Source organism: Dermacentor variabilis, chromosome 1, assembly GCF_050947875.1.
Source record: "Dermacentor variabilis isolate Ectoservices chromosome 1, ASM5094787v1, whole genome shotgun sequence".
Lineage (NCBI taxonomy): Eukaryota > Metazoa > Arthropoda > Arachnida > Ixodida > Ixodidae > Dermacentor > Dermacentor variabilis.
Window position 1 is genome coordinate 34,270,706 of NC_134568.1, and position 24,366 is coordinate 34,295,071.

Consider the following 24,366-nt stretch of genomic DNA (forward strand, 5'->3'; position numbering starts at 1 on the left):
AGTGGGGGGATCCCTTGCTCCGTTACAAAGACATACTCCGTCATTATACACGCATTTGTCGCACCCACGCCGCACCACCGCCGTCCTTATCGCGGGAGGAAGCTGTGGCATTACGCCAGTTACAAACTGCAACTTTTCCTAATCTTGTCTCTCTCAATAAATTCTACCCACACTGTTATGCAGATCGTTGCCCTGACTGTGGCAGCTCGCCCACAATCTTCCACGTCACGATTGAGTGCACTGCAAACCTCTCTCCTCCCTTGCCAACTCTCCTTTACCCCCTACGCAACAAAGAGCTGTGGGACGATGCCCTCCGCGACGGACCTCCCGAGGTCCTCCGAGCTGTGATACAACGGGCTCGAAACATCGCCGGAATCATCTTAGGGACCCTGGACTGAGGGTACCTCCTACACTGCTCTCGCCATTCAAATATTATTAATAAAGATGTTTTACTCTCTCTCTCTCATCGGTAGTCGTTTCGCGCCGGCGCCGTTCACATTCTCGTTGCTGTTCCCTCTGGCGCTCCTCTTACGCATGTTGTTCGTCGGGTGTACGAACTATGCGTGTCCACCACATCGATCACGCAGTTTTTTTAGCGCCGATACTCCTCCTGCTTATGCACTGCGATAACCTTGACGTCACGCTATTGTTCACGGCGAGCGTTCTGATCTGTTCCGCATTTTGACATCTGCGCCGCCGCACTGCACCCGTATGGGTTTGTTAGAAATCGCTAAGTGCGTTTCTGTCGCCGGACGCCGAAACAACTACGGAAGGTTAGTCATGTACAGCCTTCGCCGTAAAACTTAAGAATAAAGTAAAAATTACCGGCGATTGAACAAGCGTGTGTGTTGCGTAGCAATGAAAAACAAAACTTTAGAGTACGTTAGATTATAAGACATGCTGTTGAGAGCGGGTAACTTGAGTACATTAACAAGTGAATGCATGACCGTGAATGCATGAATGCAAGTGAATGCATGACTTTGAAGTAGAGGTTCTAGACTTTACGTGGCGGTGGTTATTCTTCGCGGGGGGAATAAAGGAACAGACAAAGAGAAAGCACTAATAATACTGAAGACAGTGTATGAGCACGAACATATATGCAAAATTTAACACACGAGTATAAAAAAAGCATAGGAAAGAACGTACGAAATAAAAACTGATGTTACCTTGAAAGGGTCTGAAGGTGAACTCGTTCGTATGCATCCATGGCAGCAAAACAGCGCTAAAAACACGGACAGAAGGAAGAACACAGGACGAGCGCTGACTTGAACAGGGAGGGGGAATGAGGGAAGGAAACAAAGAAAAAGAAGGGGGGGGGGGAGGGCCAAGAGGCTAGTCATGCATGGGTCTGAAGGTAAAAACTATAACATAAACATAATGATTAGTCAAGTAGATATCTGCATTCCTTGTCAGTGAGGACGAGCGAAGGGGAGCTGACCCAGAACGGGCCTTTGCGCATCATCGTGAAGGTTTCAAAAGCGTTCGTCCTGTGTTCTTAATTCTGTGCGTGTTTTTAGCAGTTTTTCTGTTATTGGGTGTTACCTTGGCATGCTACTCAGATACGATCGACCGGTATACACGATAGACAGGTATTTGCATTTTAGTTTACATGAGTTTTAGGCTCGCTGTATCTTACAACTTCATTACCGTTTTTTTCGTATTCGTTGCGGACTTGCATCGCGTTTCTTTTTATTGATTATACACTATTATGACTGAATTGACTGATGAGTGTAAGAATTCGGTCAGTGACAACTTAGAACAAGTTTACTGAAGTGAAGGCATGAAGTGTGGTAAGGTCATTGCTTACGTGATCTTTAGCGACTCGGTTAAATGAGGTTCTTAGGTATACGGGTTTCTGAGAGGCGACAAGTTTTTTTCTTATTAAGATGAAAGTCGAAGACTCATTGTCCCCATATGCTGGTGACGGCTACTCCTTATAACTTGGTTGGACGAATTGATCGTCACTTCCAATGTCGGTGAATTCGTCACCGTCCTATAGATGATACTCTACCATAGGTCGTTATTTGGTAGTGATGCCTTTTACGATGCTATTTCTTTCGCGCTTCGTCAGTGATGAGAGCGATGCTCTGCCCGTGTTATCGTTGAGATCAGCCGGCCGTGAACGGTGGATGATAAGAGTGGCTTAGAATCGCGCGGAAGGCATCGATGCAAAATCGTGATGCAGTTTACTTTGTTACACGTATCTTACCTGATATAAAGGGTGGACGTGGAGAGGCGTTGAGATATACCTTGGCCTTAAACATAGCTGGCGATGGCTCCCAGCATTTCATATATACGTTCTAAGCATAAGCATATATTGCACCTGAAAGGAACATCATTGCATGGATGCAGTATTTAATACGCCATCACTTCTTTTCCAAGAGTGGCTCTACTCTAGGGTGACACATTTTAGTAGATAGGAAAGATAGTTAGCAGATAACAGCGTGGCAAATGAGGAATTTAGGATAAGAAACTCGCGAGAGCGGCGACAGCTCGAAATATGTCTAGGTCGGGAGCTATACATGGTCATTTGTTTCTATAGGACATATTTGAGTGACGACGCCCGTCCGGAGCTCAGTTTATTCACATCAAGCAAGCGCATGCTTTCCTTTCCATCTTTCAGCCACCAGATAACCCTCACCGAGTGCAGGGTAAGAAGCCGGATGCTTCTCTTCCAGTTAACCTCCTTTCCTCCTCGATCGGATCCGCTGGCGACTATTGTGGTGGCTCCGTCATGAGCGTGTCGATGAGGGCCCCCACGGTCGCACGCGAGAGCTGTGGGAACGATCGGCGCACCGTGTTTACGGCGTGAAACTCCACCCCGTCGGTGATATCCCACTTGTTCGCGCGCCGCGACGGCGTCGCCCGCCGGCTCCGAGCGAGCCTCCCGCGGGAGGGAGCGCCCGACCACGAGAGGAGCATTCCTCCGGTGCTGGCGTCTTTTTATAGGAACTCGGTCGGTCGCAGCCGCAGGCACGCGGCCACGGGCTCACGAAGAAACACACTCGGGTTGTGCGTGTGGGTTTTCGAAAGGGGGGGGACTGCACCCTCGGACACTGGTCGAGGCTCGCCTCCAGGACAGCGGGGAGCCAGCTGAGCGTTCCGCACGCGGCCATGCACGCGGCTCTTCGACGCAGCTAGCGCGCACTTCTCCTCCGTCGCGGCTCTCTGTCATCCTCCCCCTGCGTGCTTGAGCGCTCGTCGTGCCCTTGGCGATGACGGCGGTGGAGAGCGCGGCGGCTGTCTACCAACAGCCGTCGCCGCCGGGCCAGCTCTTGAACTTGGTCTACCTGACGCTCGCGGACCAGACGTTGCACGCCGTCGACCAGGTAAATTGCGGCCACCGCGCGGCCTCCTAGCTGCGCGAGACGTCGCAGCGCTTGACGCGACGCGACAGGTTGCAAACACGGCGGTTGATAAACACGGGGGCGCGACGCTGGTTAGGGGGTCGGGCACAGTCGCTGCACTGGTGAACTGATTCGGCTTTAACCGTTCTTCTGGGCAGGTTGTCGCGTATTCCTACGAGGGCAACGAAGCAGCGTGCGTAGGAAATCACGGGGGCCCGACAGTGCAGCCAGCGGCGGGGGCCGTTTGTGTTCTTCACTGGGAGGCTTATTACATAGTTTCGTTCGGGGAGTTCTGCCGCCTCGTGCTCGGATTAAGCGCTGTTGAGCGGTAGGAGCAGTTTATTTATTAGTTCATCTCAAGGAATGTTTCAGTTATCCCTATAACTAAACAACATCGAAAACATTTCGGCTACAGCGCTGGCATGTCCGCGTTGTTTGGGCCTTTGGCCTTCGCGCCTAACTTCTTGATTTATTTACTTCTTACAACTAAAATATGGTCCTGAATGGCATGGCTAAAAGTAGGAAATCTTTAACACTGCCATCTAAGAATATCCTTGTGCGCAAAACACTGATAGTTAAGAAATACAATTGAAACAAACAGCGCCGCTAGAACTTTTTGTGCTCGAATGGGCAACCTCTCTGGAGGCCGATAGCGACGTCCCCGCGTGCGCAGAGACCACGTTCAGCTCAAGGTTGGCACGGTGAACTTGTTATCGACTTTTCTCGGCATCACGCGCTGCCTTGTGCGGCATTCTTTTCTTTAGGTGACACTATGTCGATTGTTTTGCTTAGAGCTCTCAGACAACTTGTAGCTGTCACCCAACGTATGTGACCCGCTTAGCTGCCCTTAAATCGGTGGCGGATCATTGATGTGTCGTTTCCGCGCAGGTCAAATACAGCATGCCGCCAATGGTAGCCCCTTCTGCATACTCTGGTGAAAGCTACTGTGGCGCGTACACCACGGCTGGATACCCAAACGGATACTCCGATGGATACTGCACGGAATATTCCCCCGGAGGTCCGTTCACTGAGCTGGCGGATCAATTCTCAGAGCTCAGTCTGGGAGGAGGGGACCCCAGGGCGGCCAGGAAGCCTCCGCCAAACTATCTTTGCCATTTGTGTTTTTGCAAGGGGCACTACATCAAGGACTGTCCGCAGGTGAGCATTGGGTTTTCTTCGTTGCCACGATCCGAGAGCTGCCACTGTGTTTGTGAGATTGCTTGGTATTTAAAAGGATGCTAGCACATTTCTCTGAAATGCTGTTACACGGATATATATATATATATATATATATATATATATATATATATATATATATATATATATATATATATAGAGAGAGAGAGAGAGAGAGAGAGAGAGAGAGAGAGAGAGAGAAGTTATACAGGAAAGGCAGGGTGGCTAACCAGGCTGAGCCAGATGGCCTGCCCTAATATATTTTGTTCAATATTAAAAAAAAGCTCCATCCTTCTGCGAGAACGCATCGCATCATATCTCTATTTTTCTGAAGAAAGACCCTTGTCTGTGTACTTCCAAACAAGTGGATTTCACAGTAACACGTTAATAGCAGTGTCACAAGTCCTTAGTCAAGATAGTGATCACTTACACTTTTTTAAAGAGTTAATGCAGAGGTGCTTCCAAACAATTGGCTGTAAAATGCCAATTCATTCTGATGCTGCACGTCGAAGAACGAGGAGGAATATGAGACAGTATACGGGGACCTGGCACTTCGAAATCCGTGTGATGAGATATTAAACATTTTATCTATTATACAAATACTCAGGGTCAAATCAACACTGCATGGGAGGCTGGATTATAAAAACATAGAAGTACGAAATAAAAGTTCTTGATTATATGATTTTAGCTAAATAGCTCATAATTTGAACGATTACAGTTGGCCGGAGAAGGTGGTGCCACTCTTTTGTTGCTAGTCCACTTGTCGAAACGTTGGCTCCTGCATTCACCTTGTTCACGTTTTGCTCATCGTCTTTTGTTGCTTGTGGCACAAAGAACTGCAAAAAGTAATGGTTTATCATAGTGGAATGCCAACTTTGTGAGATTGATCTAGTGGTTATAAAATGAAATTGTACTCAGGGCCAGTATTAACAAACAATTCCTAAGTTAGAACTGTTTCTGTTAGCTATGTTTTGCCCTGAGGGGAAGTGGGGCTGAAATCAAATTGAAAAGTTGCTACATGGCTATGGCGAGGCAAAAACTAGCCAGTCATGGGCACATAAATGAACATGTGAAGAAATGCCTGCAGATGAGCAGTTAACATCGATAAGGAAAAAAAAAATTTCCGAGCCCTGGGGCAAGAATGTAGAGCGAAAGGTTGAGAAGTTCTGCTATTAGTCGAACTGAGAGCGATTAGCGAGAAAACTTTCAGTGCAAGTTAAAAGTTCGGGATCTAGGTCTAGCTGACTTGAGAAGAACGGCAGACTGGGCGAGTTCGTGGTTTTGCGCAATGTTTAAGAACAGCGCTAACGACACAGGACGCAGAAAAGAGAATGGGACACCCACGGCGCTGGCTAACAACTGCATTTATTGGATAAATACGATTGCTTTTATTTTTGAAGCCTTACATCAAGCGTGCGCGCATGCTCAATGTCAATAAAATAAAAATAAAAGCACTTGTCATTCCCAAAAAACATTGCCTCGAGGTCGTGGATGAGATTAACATCGCTGTTCACCCCTGTTCAACGGGTCCATTTTCTTTGAAGATAAGGCTACGGAAGGCTGACTAACACAGCCATTACCTTTTCTCATTATGTGAAATGCTTCCGCCACTTCTACTACTGTCAGTGTGAGCAAACAGGATTTTCGTGTCATCAAAGTACAAGAGAAGTGGCTGAGGAAATTATGGTAGGTCAAAAAAGAACCGACTGCTTCGTTTGAGGTGAACAAAACAACTAACTTTATTTCGATAGGGATGCCCGTCGCCGAGCGAGTTCGGGAGGAGTACAGGGTTGCCCGTTGACGAAAAGAATGAGGCCAAAGTTGGCAGTTTCTTCATACTCCCCCCGGAATGAGCTTCAGGTCATTCGTCCATGTATTCCATGGGGTACAACAGTTGAATCGGTCTTCTCAATGTGGTTCCATTAGGCATGCGCACCATGCAAGCTCTGATTCTTCCATCTCGTCCGAGAAGAACTTCTGACACTTGTCCAGTTTTCCAGAGTTGCCTCGGTAGATAATGTTCATGGACCAAAACGAGAGTGCCTTTCTTCAGTGCGCTTGACGAATTTGGAACAGCGAAATGTGCTGACCGGAGACTCGTCAGATACTCCTTTTGCCAGCGACGCCAAAATTGGTCGACCATCCTTTGTCGGTAGTGCCAGCGACGAGTGAGTTGACCAGGGGGCTGAGCCACCTCTGTAGCGGAACCACTGTCAGGAAGAGTGGTCAGTCGCTTTCCCACTAGAAAGTGCGATGGTGCTAGAGGTTCGGGTTCGCTCGCCTCCGTGTAGACGTAGGTCAAGGGTCTAGAGTTGATGACAGCTTCGATTTCAGTTAGGATTGTCGTGAGCTCCTCGAAGTTGCGGTAGCTGTTTCCCAAGACCTTCTTCAACGATGCTTTCACGGACCGAACCATTCTTTCCCAGAATCCTCCCCACCAAGCAGCTTTCTCAGCTATAAATTTCCAGCGGATCTGGTGGCTAGTGAAGAAGTTGTGAATTTCTTCTCCTCTTATTGTTGTCCATAGTCGCTTTAGATCCTTAGAAGCGCGCTGGAATGTCCTGGCGTTGTCAGAAAAGATCACTCGACAAACTCCTCTTCTCGAGATAAATCTTCGGAACGCCATCAGGAAGTTTGAGGTGGACATGTCGGTCACCAATTCCAGGTGTATTGCCCTGGTCACTGCACATGTGAAAATAACGATGTAAGACTTCCGGTTATTTCCTTGATCCTTTGTGTTCAGTGGGCCAGCAAAATCTGCACCGGTAACATCAAAGGGTGGAGCTTGCGTCACCCTCTCACGAGGCAGAGGAGCGACTGGCTCAGTAGCAGCTCGGCTGTTGAAACGGTTGCAAGTCACACATTTCTTAAGCACCTTTTTCACCATTTGCCTTCCCCGCACGATCCAGTACATTTCCCTCAATTCGGTAAGAGTCTCCAGTGCGCCGGCATGCAGGAGACGGCGGTGGGCTGCGCTGATCGTTAGCTCTGTGAAGGGATGTCTCGACGGTAGGATGACAGGATGCTTCACGTTGTAGGACAACTCGGCTGCATTGAGCCTTCCTCCCACTCTCAGCACTCCATCGTCGTCGTAGATGACGCTGAGATCACGTATCGGGGAATCGCTTGGCATGCGTGTTGAGCGGCGAAGACACTGGAGTTCCTCTTGGAAGGCCTCGAATTGTACTTGAAGAATCAAACAAGTATGTGCCTTTTGAACTTCCTCTGTCGTAATCGGTCCTTCATATTTTTGGCCGGGGAGTCTCGCGTTGTGGAAAAATCGTAAAACCCAGGCTGTCACTCGAACCAGTCTAGAGAGGGAGCTATAGTTCTGCAGAGGCAAGACAGATTCCTTTACAGTCACGTTGTGAACGCGAAGGGTTCTTCTCTCCTCCTCTGCGATGATCATGTCAGCAGTGCCTTCATGCCTTGGCCAGCAAGTAGATGGCTTCGAAAGCCAAGCAGGTCCATTCCACCAAAGTGAGCTCGACTTGAGTACCTGAGGTGTGACTCCCCTTGTCAAGAGGTCGGCGGGATTTTCGATCCCAGAGCAGTGATTCCAGATGTCTGGATCCGATTGCTGTTGAATTTCCAACACTCTGTTGGCGACAAAGGGTTTCCATTGTTGTGCAGGACCTTGCACCCAATGCAGCGCAATAGATGAATCAGTCCACAGATACCATTTGGATATTGAGAGGCTCAGTGACCGCTCCAAATATTCCCTCAGTCGAGCACCTATCACCATGCCCATCAATTCCAGTCTTGGAAGAGAAATTCTCTTAATTGGTGCTACTCGGGACTTTGAGAGGACCAGAGTAACCTTTGCTTCCTTGACCCCAGAGATGCGCAAATATACAACTGCGCCGTAAGCTCTGGGGCTGGCATCTGTGAAGATGTGTACTTCCTTCCAGCTATCGTTGGCGAAGCTACCATATCGTCTTGGCACTGTTATGTCCGTTAAATGGTGTAGCTGGGTGTGCCACTGCGTCCAACCTGCTTTGACTTCTTCAGGCAGAAGGGCGTCCCACTCAATACCCAATTCCCACAGTGTTTGAAACATCAATTTGGTTGTAACTGTGACCGGAGAAATGAGACCCAGTGGGTCATATATACGAGCCGATGCTTGAAGAATGAATCGTTTGGTGTTGCTGTTTCGGTCTAGGAAATCTAAGATGGCCTCCATGGAAAATGCTAGGTGATCTCTGTCCTTATCCCATACAAGTCCGAGGACCCGTGAGACGCTTGTTGTTGGACATTCCACGTAGCCAAGGGCGCATCCGGTTCCTTCGTCGTTGAACAGCTGTTGCAGCTTCTTGGAATTTGAGTTCCACTTACGCAGTGTCATGCTTGCTCGATTCATGACATCTAGTGCCCCTCGGTATAAATCTGTAGCCTCCTCCACTGTGTTCGCTCCTGTTATGAGGTCGTCCACGTAAAGGCTCTCGCTGATGGTTTTTCTTATTTCTGGATAACCTTCTGTCGTGGACAGATGGTGGCGCACGGTGGCTGCGAGGAGGAATGGACTACTTGTCACGCCGAAAGGGACACCAGTCATTCTCCAGACCTCAATAGGAGGTTCTGGGTCTTCCTTCGTTGGAAGATGTGCATACCAAAGAAATCGGAGGGCATCGCGATCAGCCGGTTGCACCGAAATTTGCAGAAATGCCTTTTCAATGTCTGCACTTAATCCAATACGATGAATTCTGAAGTTCAGCAATACCTTAAGTAAATCTGGATTCAAGTTCGGTCCTGGTTCTAGGGCTTCGTTCAGAGATATACAACCTGCATCGTGAGAAGATGCGTCAAAGACGATTCTAATCTTGGTCGAAAGGCTGTCAGGCCTAAAAACTGCACGATGAGGCATGTAGTATAATCTGCTTACATCGTTGTTGCTTTCTTGCGATGGAAGTCGTTCTGCGAACCCTTGTTCCAGGTACTGACGGATAGCCTCGTCATACTTGATCAGTGTCGACTCATCTTTCATTAACTTCTTTGTGAGGTTAGTCAAGCGCTTCTTTGCAACAGCTTTGTTGTCGGCAAGTTGCATGTTCAAGGGTTTCCAGGGCAGTGCTACTTTATAGCGCTTGTCCATTTTCTCTAGCGATGCCGAAAATGTGCTCATGACTTCTTCGCTTTCTTCGTTCGTTTGGGCAGAAGAGTCGATAATTCCAATGCTCTCAAGTTCCCAAAACGATTTGAGTTCCTTGGACAAGCTGGTTGTGTCGGCGAACACTCCGGCACGAAGCACTGCCACGGTTGAGCAGTAGGCAGCTGAGCTACTGCTGGGAATCGCTCCTTGTAGAGTCCAGCCAAATTCGGTCTTTACAGCAACTAGTGCGCCTTGCAGCTTCTTTACTTCACCACAAACCAAAGTCCAGTAATAGTCAGCACCGATAAGAATGTCGATCCCGCTTTCCATCAAATGGGCTGGCGCAACAGTCATATCTGCCAGTTCATCCATGTCCGCTTGCACCTCTTTTAGGATGTCCTCAGGCACGTGGAGCCGATCAGAGCAGATCTCCGGTATTTCCAGAGCTTCGATAGAGTGCTCTTTACGGTCGTATTGACTTCTTAGCCAAATTTTTACTCTTCTGCGCTTCTCTTTGATAATGTTTCCTGCTCCTCCGAATGGGTAGATTGTGATGTCTTCTTCACCTACAACCTCTAGTTGCAGTTCACGTGAAAGTCTCTTAGTGACAAAGCTTCGTTGGCTACCTCCGTCAAAGAGTAGACGAGTGAGCGCTCTTCTTCGTCCCTCTGCCCATACTTGAGCGGTTTGGAGCAGCACAGTTGGTGCCTTTTCAGATTTCTTTTCTGTCCAAGAGTGTAACTCTGTGGCTTTATTCTCGGGTGGCTTCCATGTCGGGTCACACATCTGAGTCAGATGTCTTCTGCCACATTCCTTGCATTTTATTCTTTTGTTGCGGCATTCCCTTGAAGTGTGCCCTTTTATGCAGCATCGGAAGCACCGGCCAGCTGCAGTGAGCCTTTTCTTCTTTTCATCCAATGAGATCTTCGCCTGACAACTGTGAGTCGCATGATCTTTTGCAGCACAGAATGCACATGGATCGGACTGCTTAGAAGCACCCGCAGAAAAAAGAGAAGCTGCTGACCCTCTTTGAGGTTTGCTCTTTTCTTTGTCTCGATGTTTTGATTCTCTGGCTGCGAGATTACCAGGTTGCAGTGCCTTTTCCCTGCTCTCTACTTCTGTTTTAAGAAAAGCTTGCAAACTCTTGATGCTGATCGCGTCATCTTTGCTTGCAGCGGAAAGTCCCTTGTGGTATCCAACAACAAGATCGGTTGGCAGCATTCGCAGGAGTGCGGAGGAGAGCAGGGCGCCGTAACTGTCTGTTTTGACTCCGAGCGCCGTGAGGCCAGCGATATTGCGTTGCAGGTGGTCATAGAGTCGACGTAGGCCGATGTGCTCCTTTTCGTTCTGTACAGTTGGCAAGTCGAGTAACTGAGTCAGGTGTTCTTGAATCAGCACGTCTCGTCGACCGAAGCGCTCTTTCAAAAGTTCGATGACAGTGGTGTAATTTGCCCCAGTCACTTGAATGCCGGCAATGGCCGCTGCGGCTTTTCCCGAAAGCACCGATCGCAAGTACAGAAACTTCTCTGCGTTGGAGAGGCCGTCGTTTCCGTGCACCGCTTGCTCGAACTGCTCCCAGAAGGACTGCCACTCCGTGGCGGCGCCGCTAAATCGTTGTAACTCGAGCTTCGGCAGTTTCACTTTGCACTTTGCCCCCGCCGGAGGGCCGTCGGTCTGCGCCCGCGTCGCCGCCATTTCTGCTTGTTTTGTTAGCAGGTCTTTTTCTGCTTCTTGGCGGAGTTTTGCCATGTGTGCGACGATACGGTCGTTGTATTCTATGGTCCGCACATAATTTAGCTCTGCGTCTTCGTCTTGCACTAAGGGCTCGATGGCTGCGTCCACCTCGTTTAGCTGTATTTGGAGGGCGCTAAAGCGCAAGATATAGTCCGGCGTAACGCGCGCGCGCGGCCACGCGCGGCGCGGTTAAGCGACGTCGGTGAAAAGCGCGCACTCTACAGTCCGGCGTCACGGCGTAGCCGGCGTGCCCAGGCGCGCTTGGCGAGCACAACGCCGTCGGCGCGGACATAGAGCGTGTTCTATTTCACGCGGCTGCCGCTAGACCAGAATGCACTGCGCGCTGCAGCGGCAGCGAGCAGAAGGCAGAATGGCGGCCTGCGGTGCGCGTACTGACAGTGCGGCTGTGGTTTTTTCAACATCCGTGCGGGATGACAGCGCGAGTGAGGACGCCTGCTTGAAGCGATTTGCAACCTTCCATGTGTATACGATGTGAAACGCATGGGCTACCGCGACACAGAGCGCAAGAACAACGCGTGGGAAGCTATACGAAAGCAGTGTGGTCTCGCCACAGGTAAGCTGCATTTCGCAGCTCCTGTACTAGCTGGTGGTAGTCGCCGAGTTGAGGGCGCTTGTCGAATAGCTTTCGCATGTACATGCATGGTCCGCTTCCGTTTTTGACGTAGCCGAAATACTAGCAATATGAGTGCGATGTTCTGGCTGTCAGGCACGGCGGCCGCATTTCGATGGGGGCGAAATGCGAAAAACACCCGTGTGCTTAGATTTAGGTACACGTTAAAGAACCCCAGGTCAGAAAGAAAGTGGTTTTCGCACGTAAAACCTTATGTTGTTTTTTTCTGGCTGTCAGGACAAGTTAACGCCATCCCGCAAAAGTTTTCATTTTAGCGCACAAACAGCGCGCGGAACGAGAAGCGCGCGCGCTACCCGAACGGCGAGGGTATATGCAAGACGCGCATGCGCCATGTAAACAGCTGTTCGTCGCGGCGGTGAAGTTGCGCTCCCGGACGCACAGATGGCGCCAGCCTTGAGCTGCGCGCGCACGCCGAACTCTAGAGGAAGCAAATTTCTTGCACCCCTGGCGTCGCTAGCGCAGCGTATCCGACTTCGCCTGCCGCGGCCTGGCGCGCCGAGAACGCCGGACTATATCTTGGCCTTAAGCCTCGCAGACAATACATTGAGAGCTCCTTCGTCTGCATGACTCTCCAAGAATAAGTCCGCTTCAGAAATCAGTTTAGTGACTTGAGCTCTCAATGAACTTCTTTTCAGTTTGAGCCGTTCCATCGTGGCATCAATGTTTACAATTCGCTTACCGCGATAGGGCTTGAGTCGTGGTGTCGGTTTCGGTTGGGTGTGGCGTCGTTAGGCCTTGTTGTTGAAGGCGCGCCTCGTCGACCGTTTTCTGCCCGAGGATCGTTGCTGGTTTTCCCCGAGCTCGTTGTGGTGTCGACGTCTGTTGACCTCGTTGCCTCAATGGTAAGTTCGATCGTTTCTCCCGGGTTTCGGCACCAAATATTGAGGAAATTATGGTAGGTCAAAAAAGAACCGACTGCTTCGTTTGAGGTGAACAAAACAACTAACTTTATTTCGATAGGGACGCCCGTCGCCGAGCGAGTTCGGGAGGAGTACAGGGTTGCCCGTTGACGAAAAGAATGAGGCCAAAGTTGGCAGTTTCTTCAGTGGCCGAAGCATTTCACGTAATGACCAAAGGTATCGGCTGTGTTAGTCAGCCTTCCCACAATCGCTTCCACATTACCCTCCCCCATAGTCAGTAGGCTCGCTGGCCCTCGAGGGAGCGCCGTTACCGTAGCGGACTTCACCAACCCGGCCCTTTCTTCCTTTATGACGTGGTCAAATGCAGGAGCTGCGTGAGGGGCCACGCCCATGTGCAGGCTTTCTAGATGCGTGCATGCACAGTTTACGAGCCGCACGTCTCAACACACCCACCAACCTCTGGAACACGGTTCCAAGCAGATTCAGTCTCTGTAGGCGCGCAGAATTCACCGTGTCCACATTAGATGCAGCCGCATCTCCATTTTCGGAAAAGCCGCCAGCCGTCGTTCATATCCATGGTTACCTCACAAGAAATAGCCCAAACGGATTAACTTTTCCCACCTCTTCACAAGAATTAACTACATTGTGAAAACTTAATTCAGTTAGATTGGACATGGAGTTATCGGTCCTTACATCGCTTTAACATGTCTACAATGTGTCTGGCCATTGTCGTTCGGAACGCGCAATGTGGAGCGGATATGTTCGGATCTTTGTACAACGCAAGGCTGCCTATAAATGATCGTGCCTGTAAATGCGCTTAAACGACTGAAATGCCAACGCACGCTTGCTTTTGCATAAAATACGTCTACGAAACGCGACTAGCGCAGCTGCCTCTTTGATGATGGTGATGATGCTTTGTTAAAATGCGGATGGTCGGTATACTGTAGGGACAGTGGGGTCGTTAATCCATGTGAAGAGTTCACTGGTACAACACCGCACCCAGTGCGTCCTCAGGGCGACAGTGGTTCTACAAATGCGCTTTCAAGTGCGTGTTGACAAATAAGCTTTGTGTAAAGCCGCATGCCTCTCTAGCCGGCTAGTAACAGTATATCCGTCGTCAGGCGAAACGTGCAGTCTCGTAAAGCATCGCTCGTTGTTCTAAGAGGCAGTGCGCGTATATAAGGCAGCCTTCTTCGTTGTGTGCGGTTGCATGGCGCTGGAGAACTGACTTGGGGGCACCGGACGCAGGCACGCCCGAAAGGGGAAGGCCTCACTCCCTACCAGGGCAAGAAGCGCTGCTTTGGCGAGTACAAGTGTCCAAAGTGCAAACGGAAGTGGATGAGCGGCAACAGTTGGGCCAACATGGGGCAGAAATGCATCAAGTGCCATCTGAACGTCTACCCACACAAACAGGTAGGCTCGCACGCCCCTATAAGTTATTGTTGCTTAACAAGGCACATTGCGGAAAAACCCAGAAGCAAGGCATTGCAGGCCTGGGTTGGACGGCAATGAGCTTTGCTTCGCTTCCGATGCTCTTTGTTCACGCTGGCACCAAATGATCCATTTAAAGGACATGGCAAATTTGACTTGACAGAATAATAGTGTTTCTCACCTTACTTTTTCTTCTTTAACTTCTACCGGAAGTTTGACTGCGCACAATGCACAACATTTTTCAGTCAACCTATAGGACTACGCTGTAACAGAACAGACGTAACTCTATCTGGACAGAGCAGACGTTAAGACAACGGTGGCACTGAACCTTTCCTGCCCCATTGCTTTCCTTCTCACTTATTCTAATATAATTTATAAATTCTTGTATAATGCTTAAGCCATGTTGTATGCCGCAGAGGGAACGATCACAAAAAGGACAAGACGATGCAAAAAGTGTTTGCGCTGTACAACCCGAACATCATGAACCAAAAATGGTAAATTTCCGCTATCTTGAGATTGCTTTTCGAACGCGAAAGTTCCTAGGTCCAGATTCTCGAGGCTTCTTCGTGCTTTAAATCGTAGTCAATAGGATCTCTATCACAAAAAAAGCTTTTACTCTAGGTTTGTTCGTAAGAGCAAACTCTAGCCAATACTGACTTTGGACGTATTGTTAACGAAGGCGACCAGCCAGTGGCCAAGAATACGAATGAAAATACTTGCGAACACGTCGCAGGTGCTTGTGCGCCGGCACTTCATAAAGTATACTTACTTACAAAATTCCTTTCGAATCAGCGCACTTACGCTAGGTCACACCCATACAGCTCTTATTTCGGGAAAGCTCTTTGTCATTGGCCGTTATCATTCGGTTAGCCATCACTAGTGGCAGGCATGGCCGTTTTACTTACCAGCAACTTTAATGCTGTTTACATCATCCAGACAAAAAGGGAGATCGAGTCAACTGCTTGGGATGAAATAAGCCTGTTGGGGCTCACCTGAGTAATATAGCTGGTCAAGCTGAGTCAACCCGTCTGCACGGCGTAGGTTGGCTCAGGCCGCCCGGCTTTGCGAGGTGCACGGTCCGGAGACGCGTACGGGTCAGGTCGATGGTTCACAGCTGGCCAGCAGCGAGAACTGCAGACTCCCTAGGTTGCATGCTGTGCCGCGACGCCTGCGATTTCACTTCACCAGGGACGACTTCTGGCTGCTCACCAATCCGTTCGTCAGGTCGGATAATACAAAGGCACTCTCCCTCCGATTCTATTTCTGCATTAAACATCCACAGTTCTCCGTAGTTGGTGTCGGCGATAGCGGTGACGTGGCGACGTAAGGGAACCGATTGCCACGGACGACGAAAGGAAGACGGCTGTTTGCTTTGTTACGTGGCCCTGGGCCCTTGCTACCGTCGCTGCGAGTCTGCATAGGCGCGTGCGCAATGAGTCTGCATAGCCACCTGTGGCAATGGCATCTAGTAACAATATGCCAAACATCCCATGAGCAGTTGCATCTCCGGCGTATCAGCAAGTATTAACACGACATTAAGTTTACCCTAAATCGCGACGGATCACGCGTAACCTTCCTCTTTAGTGTTTCTAGATTCCGCATATTGTATATCGCTTACCCTCGCAACGGTGCGCCTAAAAAAAAAAAAAGAACGCTCGACCGCGTTAGATAGACTGCACAATCGCCCCTTGCAGGAAGGCATAATCCCCGGACGCTAGTCAAGACCGTCCTAAGAAGAGAACTTGTTGAAGGCGATGTTGCGCATCTTGAGGACATGCGTACTGAGTCACCGACTTTGAGAGTTATCGTGCACTAGAGCGTGCACATATGCAATATCCCCATTTTTTTTTCTCTGTGTCTTTTAATCTAGTTCGTCTCTCCTTCTAACACCTCTAAATTTACCCCCTTGGGCCGGAACAGGTCAGCCGGCGGGCTAACCTTACTGTCTTTCCCTCTCTTGCTCTGGTCTTCCCTGCCTACAACTTTTCGCAGCTTAGTAGCGATAAAAGAATTTCTGCAAAGCTATTCGCGTTCCGCAGTGACCAGTGAACAAAAGGTGATGTTTGTATCTGGATCGCGATTGGTAGTAGTTCGTGCGCGTATAGTTTTGCGATCCACGAGTCGCGCAAGTGCAAGCGAATGCGGAAAATACGCTTGTGTCCTAAATAAACAATTCGAACTGGATGCATTAACTTTTGTAGGCACTGTTACGTTCCAGTGGTCAGTATATGTGATTTCCTGAATTCCGTCTCAATTTGACATCGTTTGCCCCTTGCTTAGAAACCTTCAGCTTTCATCCACGCGCACTCAACAAACTTTACCGTAGCGGAATGAGAAATCCGGTAACGCGACGCGTGGACCATGGACCAGGCAGGGCAAGGGCGAGTATTCGCGTGGAACCTTGGGTAGGATGGAGCACACAACGCGCAAGTTAGAATGTTTATATATTAGTGCTTTACAAGAAGAGCTGTTTTTTTTTTCGACGGGCTAGAGGACTCCTGAGAATACACTGAATCAAATTGAAATGCTTGTGCTATAAGCCAGGACTTCGTGGAACGTCAGTTATGTGATGCAACTGTAACGCTCCGTTTGATTTAAGACATCGAAATAAACTTTGCGGTATTTTGAAACAAATTAAAAAACAATGAAACTGGAAAACAGTCTGACCAGCCCGAAAACATTTTTCGATGTCTTAGGTCAAATTTATTTTGGGCGTTTTTTGGAGTTGCAGGTTAAACTGTGCGGTGCGGCGCAGTTCCCGCTGCATATGTAGCCCCAACGCTGTCGAATAACTTCGTGGACCTTTCATTTTTTGTGTCAATTGTGCGGAAGCGTAAGATACTTCTTTGTGAAGCTATGTGCCGGCATGAGTGTGCATGAACTTGCTCGCGCGCTGCGTTTGTAAGCGTAACAAATATACTTCGCTTATTTATCAGAGGCTACTGTTAGCGCCTACCCCCAGAAAGAGGGAATATTGGACGACCATACATAATTTTTGAACAGTCCCGTTGCTTGTCTGTATTGTTTGTCCCCTTTCGCGAATAATAACTTCGCTTACTTGCTGGGCATACAAACTGCGTTTATTTTACAATGGAATAACCCCGGTGCGCATGGTCACGTGATCGGGGTCCTGCGAGCGAGGCAGCTAAAGCAACCCGAGGCACTGTGTGCACAATTGCACACGCCAAGATAGCGCATCGCGAGCTGAAATGCACCGTTGAAAATAATATTTGAAATGTGTCGCATGCATTTTAGAACATTTGTGATTCGACCTGGGCTGGAACTTATAATAATATATTTGAAGTGCTTCAGTAAAACGAGTTGGAAGGTGGACGGGTGGGTGTTTACTCTCGACGTCAGTATGTCTTCATGTAGGGGGTTTAATTTTTTTTGTTTTTTTTTCATGATGTTTTGCATCAAGGATATTTTTTAAGCAGCTGGATAGGCTCTTCTCAATTATGCTATGCATGAAATAGCTGATATTCTCATATCTGGCCTTCCTTTAGTGAGTCCTCGCACGGAGGCTACATTCTGCGCGCTTGACAAAACTCATTCAAGAATTTAAAAAAATTCTTAATCCATTCTGTAGTAGTACGTTTTTATGATACTGGAGATGCAAAAAAAATGCACTGAGACAACGTCTTCAACGGACAGAATTATTTAGCGCCTGATGGGGCTAAATTCCTGGGACAGAAACCTATGCTGACGGCGGGTTTTTGGAATGCGGTGTCTTGCGTGCACTGGAGCAGCGGTGTGTCTTTCGGCCTGAGGCGCGGTACTGTGTCGCCAGTTCACAACAGGTCCAGTTGCGTTTGTGCTCATAACAAGCGCACACAACTTTAAAAAAATATTTGATATTCGCACGATACGAAGAATGTACACCTTTGCAGTGCATGCAAAGCTGTACATTACTCTGTGCATGCCTGACAGTGCTCATTTAGTCCCAAGGAGAAAGTGAATCCACACAACTATTTGCGTTGACGTTGCTGCTTGTCGCATACCTAGCTTCGTTTTCGATGTTCTTGTACCTACCTACGGAGTACGGTCGCTCTGTTTATGCCTAAGCATGGAGAACCAGACAAACGTTGTTGTACACTGTAAAATAATTTACACCCTAAAAAGTGAAAAAGGGTGTATATGTGTCTATAACTCACACCCTTAGGGTGTTATCTATATAACGGACACCCTGAGTGTGTTAGTTATAGACACATTTACGCCCTTTTTCGCTTTTTAGGGTGTAAATTATTTTACAGTGTATATGAAAAGGCGCGGTGCGCTTCCGCGCTTTGTGCCTCGCATCGTAAAGAAGGGGGACGTGGAACACTTCCGCCTGGAGGAGCCTGCAGTAAAACGAGCAAGGAAAGAAGGTGCCTAATAGCCTACAGGGGACAGGTTCTCCCCTGTCGAGCTTCCAAGACCCAGTGTTTTCTGAATATCGACTCACAGCGGTCGTGAGCAGTCTTCTGCGCTTACTGATTGCCGCCCTGCGAGAGATACTGAGTTGATGAAGGCTCGGTTCAACCCCGCGTGATGTCAACGTCAGGGATGCTCAGAATGAAGATTTACCCGCCAAGCACGCCAGACGAATCGCACCTGCTGCACTACCAGCACGAGAGAACTCCTAAAAAAAAGAATATAAGCAGGCCTTGTGAATGACAGAATGCGACCACTGCCTGCTTCACGCAACAACTTATCGTGAAGGGCAAACGAACGAGTGGGCGGAAGGACGACCCGCCGCGACCTCTAGTAGCTCCCATTGGCATCGGCGTGTAAGAGACCACCGGTGCCACCGGTAGACCAGCATGCTGATGCAGTCGTGCTCTTTGAGAGAGCAGTCCCGCTGCTGCCACCGCCATGAGAAAGACCACTGGCTCCTCTGGCGGAATAGCAACTTGACTCATCGCCCACTGCCCAGATGTAGAACTTGTTATCTGTGTATGCCGTATCTTGACTCTTTTTCTTTATTGACGGGATATAAGGAGATGCTGGCGAACGAATACGGCGCCGGCTACTCCTTCGCTCTTGCATATGTGGAACATGCAAAGTACAGCTGCATCATGTAAGATATAAGAATATACAACATACTTACAACAATGTTGTGTTCTCGCATACAAGTCATAATGACAAGACCAGATTGCAAAGAGGCTCTTAAAGAGAGAATGCGAACAACTGTGTCACGTAAGAACAAGATAATCACTAAATCGGCGATGCTATGACCACAATAATATCACATATATCTAAACGTGTACGTTACGATTTGGTTACCCCTCCTGAAAGTATAATTTGCTGAAGATATCCGCATTCGGTCTACCACCGCATTGGCAAAATAATTTCCAAAGTTTGTTTTAGTTTTTACCGCAGTAAAAAAAATGTGCGACAAGCAGTTACGTCCAGGACAAAAGTTATCAGAACTTTCTTTCGTTTTTAAAGTTTTCTTGGCGAGTATTCGCAAAAGAGTCGTTAGGCTAGAACTCTTCATCAGAGCTGATGTCAACCAATGGTAGAAGTGGACATAATAGCAAAGGCGGCCGGTCAATGGCATGCAACACTTACTGCCCAAAAGCTTTGTGAATTCGGCGCCTTACTCCTGATGCTACGCCGACGATCGTGCTCGGCATCTCTCCTACTTCTTTGGAGCGCTCGGATGCTGGAAACTTTCCTGAAGGCTTCAGAGGGAAGCCATCTTGTGAGCACATTCGCCTATACCTCGCTCCTTATTACGTAACCGGGAGCCTCATTTACAAAGTATAGTGTGCGTAGGTGCTGTGTATCATTGGCCATCTGTGTTCACCAGTAATATGTTCGCTGTCATTATTGGCTACTTGTGCATACCAACTGACTCAACGGAACAACCACTGCGCAAATACGGGCCCCGGATGTTGCGGCGAAGCAGTGCTTAATAACAGTGCATATAAAAATATTTTTAGTCGATACCTTATTAGCCAAGACGGACGTCGGTAAATTTGCTATAATCACTTTTAACTCATTAAATAATAAAATAACTTATTCATTACTTGAATAAATATGTTTTATAAGATGTCTCACTTCAGGAATTTAAGTGAGTCAATGATTAATTATGCGCACTAGAGGGATTCCTGAAACCAGGGCTCATATCGGAAGTCGGCATGCAGTGAGTAAGCGACCACGTTACTCACACGCCACAGCAAGCATGCCAATTTCGTATTTCGACTTTGACTCAAGAGCGGCCCTGCAGTCCCTGAAGTGGCCACGCACGCAGGAACAACGCGCCATGAACATTAGACGTCTATGCAATAAAGCCTGCGAACTCCATCACAGCGCTGTTCTGCAATGGTTACCAGCCCACCGCAGAATACAAGGCAACGTCCAGGCTGACCATGCTGGACACGACACTTCGAAAGAAATGTTCAAGGTACCTTTCTCGAGAAAAGACGCGGTGACACTGGCATCAGCACACGCTTGGCGTTTACAGCGATCGCTCTGGACAGATGCACGCGTGACCGCCTTTACATGCCGCGAGGCCTGAATTGACAACGCGAACCATGCCTACATTGCATCACACTCAACGCGGCCTACACGAACTGTTTCAAGTGCAAGATTAAACTGACGGACTCTCCAATGTGCTTTGAATGTAACGCCCCCCGAAGGCCTGCAACATGTTCTGTGCGGCTGCTGCCGCTATCCGTCAGAGAGACAGTCTTTGAAGGCGGCACTGCACCTGCAACTGCACCCAAGCTTGCAACTGCGGCACATTCTCCGCCCATGGTAAAGCACCGCTTGCGCGTTACGCGCCATGAAAACGCTGCTGACGTTCTTGCGGGCCATGTGCCTTAACGAAACTTTGCAAATATATCTATGGGGTACATGTGTGCGTGTGTGACTGTATGTACTGTTAAGCGTTTTATCGCTGTTTATATCATAATCATCACCCAGCACCTGTAGTAGCACGGCCGGCTAACATCTCGCAATATGATTAAAACTTGTATCTCTCGATCTATTCTACCAGCACAGATCCCGAGCAGAATGCGTCATATAGGCAATTAATGCACGTTGGAAGATATCAAGAAACGAAACCGCCAATATTCACATAGTTGACGCAAGCGTGAAAGTATCGCTCCAGCTGCGGATGCACAAAATTCAGTGCCGGGACGCAGTCCGTGGGACTGCGTGTTGCTGCCGTCACCGTCTACGCCAGGCAGAACGTTTCATGCAAGAAGGCCCGGTTTCCCCTCACTCAGCCAACGCGATAACGATACACAAGTCTCAGGGGGCCAGCTACGTCGAGGTTGGTGCACGAATAGTACATTCCCTCCATGTTGATGTACCGTTAACCAAAACCAAAAAAATATTATTGACCACGAAATCCGAGAAAAATACCTAAATATCTCCGCATCCTCACATCTCAGCCTGGTATTTGCATTTCGGGCCTCGACAAGAATATGCTAACAACATTGTCGTATACACTTTTACTGGCTACTTCTATAAGTATACAGGCTGCTCGGAAATTGAACGTTTTCTGAGATCCGTGGTCCGTTAACATTTCTGGTTGACAGTGCGTGGCACTGTCCAGGGCTACCAACCTCGAGGGCGTCTACCTGACGAACGCGAAAGATGATTTGAAGTTCCGGCGCTTGGACGGCTTCGTTCACGGGCGACTCATCAACAAGATGACCAGGCCGCCAAGCAACGTCTGGGTACCATCGTGGACCAGGCCGAGGCCTTTGCGCGGTACCACAACGAGAACGAACACGTCAGGGTCGCCGCACTCAACGTGCTGTTTTTAGACGCCCACGTTGAGGAAGTTAAAAAAGAGGCTTTGCTCACCCAGACCGCCGGGCTGAGGTTTCCTGAAAACTGGAACGACGAGCCCACTTCCTATTAAGGGGCTTGATTGCGTCATCCACATGAAGCGGCCCGAGTGCAATTAAGCGCGCCGGCGTGACCATTTTCAAGAACAAGGTCGTGCGCATATTCACCGTTGGGCCCACCCACCTGCGCCTGCCGCCCGACACCGAGGAGACATCGATACACAGGCGCATCGGTGACGTCTGCGTCGCGCCCATTAACTACAACGGCAACGAGATCGAGCTCACCGCAGTCCACCTCAGCCCCGGAGCGCCAAAGGAGTTCATCGAACGGTTCATATATATGCACCTCATCATTTATCCCAAGACCGAGGTGATTTCTCATTACGATAACTCCGCCGAGAGGAACACGCCCCTCACCATTGCCGGCGCCTTCAACGTCGACCTTTGCAAAACCTAAGAACGCCCGGTTCTTGGAGTACATGAAAGACGACGTCGATGTGGAGAGGGCATCCCAGGGGCGTTATAGATCACTTCCTCGTGAAGGGCATCCGCGACTTCCGTCAAACGAACTGCGCTTCCTACTTCACTATACATAGGCATCTCGTCGTCATCGCAGGCGGTCCCCGCCTGTGATGGCGACGAGGAGCCTAACAGTGTTGTTCTCCCGTCCGGAGAACAGCAAGAAGACCGGCGCTGCTGCTGGCGATGGTCTGGTGTTGGTAATGGCATCATTACGGAAGTGTCAACAGCGGGTGCCACGCCCATGGACATGTGTTCGTGATATGCGTGTGCGTATGCAATGTGTATGTATGTATAGTTTTTCACCTGTAATGCCTTCAATTGTAACATATGATTGTGTGTACAAATGTATATGCAACAAAATAATCTTACCAGCATCTTCAAAAAAAGATCGCCTTCTACTTCGTTCACATTGCTTGAACTATCATCGCATTACCGTCGACAGCCTTCGTCAAAAGGGTTCTTTTATATTTGCTGCTGTGTACGCTCGCGTCACACGCACAATTACTGGACTTGTACAAATACGTTCTTCCACCTAGTAACACTTTGCGCAAGCCAAAACAATCCTGCATAGCACGCTACAAAGATTCTCCAATCCTGCATGCCTAACATCGACTCCCACGGTCCGTGGGATCTGTACTTTTTTCCCATCGTTAAATGCTTCCCGAAAGGCAGTGAGTTGCTGCACGGCTAGTTGTCGAGTGACAATAGTAAAACAAAAAACGAAAATATTGGACAAGCTTATCCAACCCGCAAATTGCTGCGCTGTCCCTTATTGTCACTTTTGAGAACCATTTCGATTCGACTGAACTTACCCACGCGTGAAGTGCTTCATGGAAGGCACGCCTTGAATCCTACGAATATGCGGTTTCTTTAGTTGTGTCTTGCCTCTCGTTGCGCAACGCCTGTGTTGTTAAAACTTCGCATGCCAAGGCGACCAGCGTCTCGGCATTCCTTGTTGAAATTCGCCCTAAGGGTGTGCCTATCGTAAAGTTGAATGGTGGCTTTTTTTTTCTCTCTCTCTTTGACAAAGGGACGACTGTACGAAAGCGTACACCACCTCGGTACAGTTTCCTTACTATTTGTTATTGCTTTTCGACTGCGAGGCGTGCTAAGAAGCCCGATCTGGAAATTCCTTCCTGTCAACATCCATCGTGTCCAGTTTCTGTCCTTCAAAAATAATCGGCACTTCCTGCACAAGAAAGCACGCGTCGTACGACCGTTTCGACGGCAGATATCAGTGTCAGCACGCACAAATGCGCGCGCACACTCACACTCACACGCGTTCGCAGAGTTGAATACGCATGCACGCGCACATACCACGGGATCATTTTTCAGTTTTCCGGAATTTTACAGCGAAGCTGTATATGACTAAGACTCCATGTTGTATTCGTGTTCGTGCATCAACAAATAAAAAGGTCCGATCCTGGAGATGCCGGGCCGACACATGGCGGAGGTGAAGCAGGCTTCAAGCACTCGTCCGGATAATAAATAAATAAATAAATAAATAAATAAATAAATAAATATGCATTGCTTCAAGTCGATGGGTATACTGGAATCGGTTGTGAACCGCACATGGACTCACGAGCAGGAGGCATTGCCATATACGTAGAGGAGAAAATGTATGTACAGCCATACACCCTTGATTCGCAAGAGGACAGTGCCACCAACTGTGGGGATGCCTGTGCCGTACAAACGAAAGACAGAATTGTGATATACACTGTGTATATATATATCCAGGCGCACCCGAGCGTGACATCGAGGAGTTTAT

The 24,366-nt window shown here is 48.7% G+C and overlaps 1 protein-coding gene across 3 annotated transcripts in view; it reads left to right on the forward strand.

Annotated features, from left to right (window-relative positions):
• The first annotated feature begins 2,704 nt into the window (after nt 1-2,704).
• The window catches only part of LOC142576427 (zinc finger CCHC domain-containing protein 24-like), a 239,965-nt gene continuing 218,303 nt past the window's right edge, over nt 2,705-24,366 (forward strand). The window contains exons 1-3 of one of the 3 annotated variants that reach the window (XM_075686569.1): nt 2,705-3,329; nt 4,236-4,505; nt 14,107-14,271. In XM_075686569.1, the coding sequence (XP_075542684.1) occupies nt 3,216-3,329; nt 4,236-4,505; nt 14,107-14,271 (549 nt within the window). In that variant the 5' untranslated portion in view covers nt 2,705-3,215. The remainder of the gene's footprint in view (nt 3,330-4,235; nt 4,506-14,106; nt 14,272-24,366) is intronic. The other 2 variants (XM_075686578.1, XM_075686560.1) reach the window with 2 other exon arrangements.